Genomic DNA, 3,813 nt, shown 5'->3' with positions numbered 1-3,813 from the left:
TCAATTTTTCCACTACTTCAATCTATTCAGAATAAAACAAAGAATAAATCTTACAAACATTGACATTACAGAGCTACTAGATTTTTAATTTCCAGAGCCATGTTTTTTCAGCTTCCAATAAAAAATAATTGTGTACCTAATTTTCTTGTCATTTCCGTCCCCTTGCTTGAAATCTATGCAAAACGTCCCAACGTAGAGAGGAAATGTGGATTGTTTTTACCAAAACGTGGAAGCATAAATCAAGCACGTAGACTGTTTGGCAGAATGTGGATGCATGGTCAAGACACGTAGGTTGTTTGCTACAATGGCGATAATCGAATATTCCAAAACATGAAAGCTCACTGTTGTAACTTTTAGAATAGACCTTTTAAAAAAGGTATTTGAATCTTGTTTCTGTTGACCTGTGCCTTGGCCACTTTGGATCCATATTTCTGGGAATATAAAATATCTCTTTGTAGTGTACTCTGCTTATAATATGGCTGATAATTCAAAGCCTTCTTCAGATGTATTATCCCTTGCGAATGGATCGCTAGTTAAATATCATGGATTTTGGTGCTACGAAAGTTTCTTGCAAGGAATTGAAGCAATGAGGACAGAGTTTGAAGGCCACCCAGACGACATAATATTGGCTTCGTCTCTCAAGACAGGCACAACCTGGATTAAAGCACTTGTTTACGCCATTCTCAGCAGTAAACAATACGACCTCAACGACCCTGCTTATCCTCTCAATCAAGTAAGCCCTCATGAACTTGTTCCCAACTTAGAGATACAGCTGTATGGCCCCTTCTCCAATTTAAACCCAGAGTCTGTATCTCTGCTTCCCCGTGTATTTCACAAACATGTTCCATATCAAGCATTGCCCGACTCTATTAAATCCTCAGGCTGTAAAATCATTTATGTGGCCCGCAATCCCAAGGACACTTTTGTTTCAATGTGGGAAATGGTCATCAATAAATTAAACAACAAGAATGCTTATGCGTCAAAGGAGGAAGCCCTAAAGAGCTTTTGCCACAGCGGCCCCTTTTCTGATCATGTAGCCTCTTATTGGCGTGAGAGAAGCAAGCCTAATATTTTGTGCCTTACTTACGAAGACCTTATTGCCGATCCCGTGGCTTGTATTAAAGTATTGAGTGATTTTATGGGGTGTTGGTGGGTTAAGCAGGAGGATATAAGCAACATTTCTAACAAGTGCAGTTTCGAATCTCTGTCTCAAATGGAGGCAAACAAAACGGGGGAGCTTAATCTGCGTGGGCTTAGTCTGAGAAATGACAGCTTCTTTAGGGAAGGAATAGTTGGGAGTTGGACGAATGCGCTGACAGCCGACATGAACGCAGAGATGGATAAAATGATTGAACAGAAACTTTCTGTTGTTGGGGACTTCCCGCAATTTAAATATCAGTTAGAAGATGGCGATGTTGAATTAGATGACGAATTCAACCAGACGGAAGAGCTGAAACAGTTGGGAACTTGTTCTCTATTTGGGGGTTTATATGGTGGTTGAATAATAGTCCGGCAGGTTAATAAGTTTTATCATCTGCTATCAGTTAGCAGCAGTTTTTAGTTGTTCTCTTGGTTTATTATAAATTAACGGGCACTCCTATCTGGCACCGTGGCAAGTGGTTTCTAAATTTTAGATTTTTAAAATAGCGTGTTATATATTGGAACTGGTAAGCTGTGGTTCTGAGAACAGGAGCTTCCAGTTTCAAATTGTATTTACTGCTTACGTTGAGTTCCAATAGTTTTCCCCTGTACTCAAATTCTACTTAACGGTTATGTTGAGTTCAAATAATGTTGTATTTGGATTGCCCAATGAATAAAATAATATGATGATTGTCGTTTAGGTGATTTTCGTAGAATAGATATTCTTGTGTCTTTATTTCGTAGCTGAAGAGATCCGACTTATGCTTTTACGGATGTAATGATGTGCAATATACCTAGTCTATCACTAAGATATGTATTCTAGTAGTTGATGTTGTGGTCTGCAATGATCCTGTCCAAGTGATAATGTGATGATTGAAACTAGATGTGTCCCATTATAAATCTAGCACATTGTCTCACATATTTGATTAGACCCACATTTATCCACACTTATTTCTTGAGCTCGACACGATTTCTTCTTCGAAATGTTTCATCATATCCCAAACCAACTCTTCATGATTTCTATCCTGCGGGCAATCCACGTCGTGAGTATCCATTTGAGACATTATTTCAGAGAAAACATCCACGTTTAGGCAGTTTGAATCCTCGCAATTACCCGCTTTGCTGCTGTACTCCAGGGACTCGAGCCGCTGACGTTTTCTGCTATTCTTCCTCCATGAAAAGCTTAAAAAAGGCCCTTTCAAGATCGTTTAACTCAAAGGAAAGACAAGAAATATGTTTTGCTTCGTTTTAGGACGCACTTTACATGGAAATACTTTAAAAAAGAGTTGTGGAATGGGTGTACCGTAGGATGCGATTTTTGAGAGTAAAAGGTTAAATCGTTCGGCCTTCTCGAAGAGGATGGAAGGGACCGATAATTTAGAAGTGGGTTAGAAGTTCGGGATCTGGAAGATCCACAGAGGATTTGCCTGTTTCCATGTTTTTAATTATATTATCACCGTCTAATAAGATAGAAATACCACGTTAAGCAGGGTCAATTCCCATACGCGTCGGCGAGTAGGAAACGCAGGTTTGGAGTAGAGCGTTTGACACGTTACATGGATCTGTCGTGTTAATTCGGGGACATCAAAGACATGATTTTTTGGTAGGGTGACGGGTGCATATATGCATGGGATTTTTTAGAGGAAAGCTAACGAAATGCTAAGATCCCATTAACTCATGTATAAAGGAAAATATATTGGAGGCCCTCAAATATGAATAGTGGACCTTGATTAATAATAATAATTAAGATTTTATGTTGTTCTTATAATGTATTAAAATATATATTATATTATTAAATTATAGTTTATGGGTTGTTGTTTACCAAAATCTATTTCTTTTATTATATATGATTTTAATTTTTAATTATATTTAGGACATAGTCATTGGAATAAAAGATCATCCTAATATTATAACATGTAACCATATTTAATCGTTTTTAACTATGAAGAGGTCCACTATTCATATTTAACTGGTTCTATTTTTTGTTATTGGATTTGGGTTTTGGGGCAACCCTATAAAACCCGTTTATCTTATTAAAAAACTATGGAGACTCCTCCAAGAACAAGCCTTCTTAGCTTGCAAACCCACTTGTAGAACCTCCAACGTGCATTCTACCTTATGAATCATTGATTAGAGAGCTCTCTAGCTAATTCATTTACATTTACATTTAGGCTATGTTTTAGTAGTGTATCAAGTCAATTGCATACTTGGAGTCAACCATTAATGATCCATATTTTGAACTAAAAGAACAAAAGAATTTATCTCTCTTGACCATGAATGCTTCACCTAGAACTTATCTTCGAAACTAACAAATATGAGCAATTTATACATAGAATATAATATATTGATTTTACAAAAACAAAGAAAAAATCAAATACCAACCTTCTTATATTAAAATGTAATTACAACTATATACAGAATATTAAAAACCCCATAAACAAAATCATACATAATATAAAGTCAAAAGTAATAATCACTACCTATACTTGAAAATATAAGGTCACAAATTCTAAATAAGTAGAAATTGTTGTTTCGTCAAACACTTTTCATCAAAATTGAAGATACCAGAATCACAATTATCAATTATGAAATTGGTTTTACAGCAAACTATCAATTGAACAAAGACCACATATTCTAATATGCGTTTTTCCTCTTATATAACTGACCTTTCAA

At 36.1% G+C, this 3,813-nt stretch overlaps 1 protein-coding gene across 1 annotated transcript; it reads left to right on the top strand.

The window, feature by feature from the left end:
* The first annotated feature begins 408 nt into the window (after positions 1–408).
* LOC131037256 (cytosolic sulfotransferase 5) lies at positions 409–1,802 on the top strand. Its single transcript, XM_057969328.2, has one exon. It carries the CDS (start codon positions 476–478, stop codon positions 1,499–1,501), a length of 1,026 nt encoding a protein of 341 aa, XP_057825311.2. The 5' UTR covers positions 409–475; the 3' UTR covers positions 1,502–1,802.
* Positions 1,803–3,813: the final 2,011 nt, after the last annotated feature.

This window comes from Cryptomeria japonica, chromosome 7 (genome assembly GCF_030272615.1).
Source record: "Cryptomeria japonica chromosome 7, Sugi_1.0, whole genome shotgun sequence".
NCBI lineage: Eukaryota > Viridiplantae > Streptophyta > Pinopsida > Cupressales > Cupressaceae > Cryptomeria > Cryptomeria japonica.
Note: the sequence above shows the minus strand (reverse complement) of the source record. Positions and strands in the feature narration are given on the sequence as shown.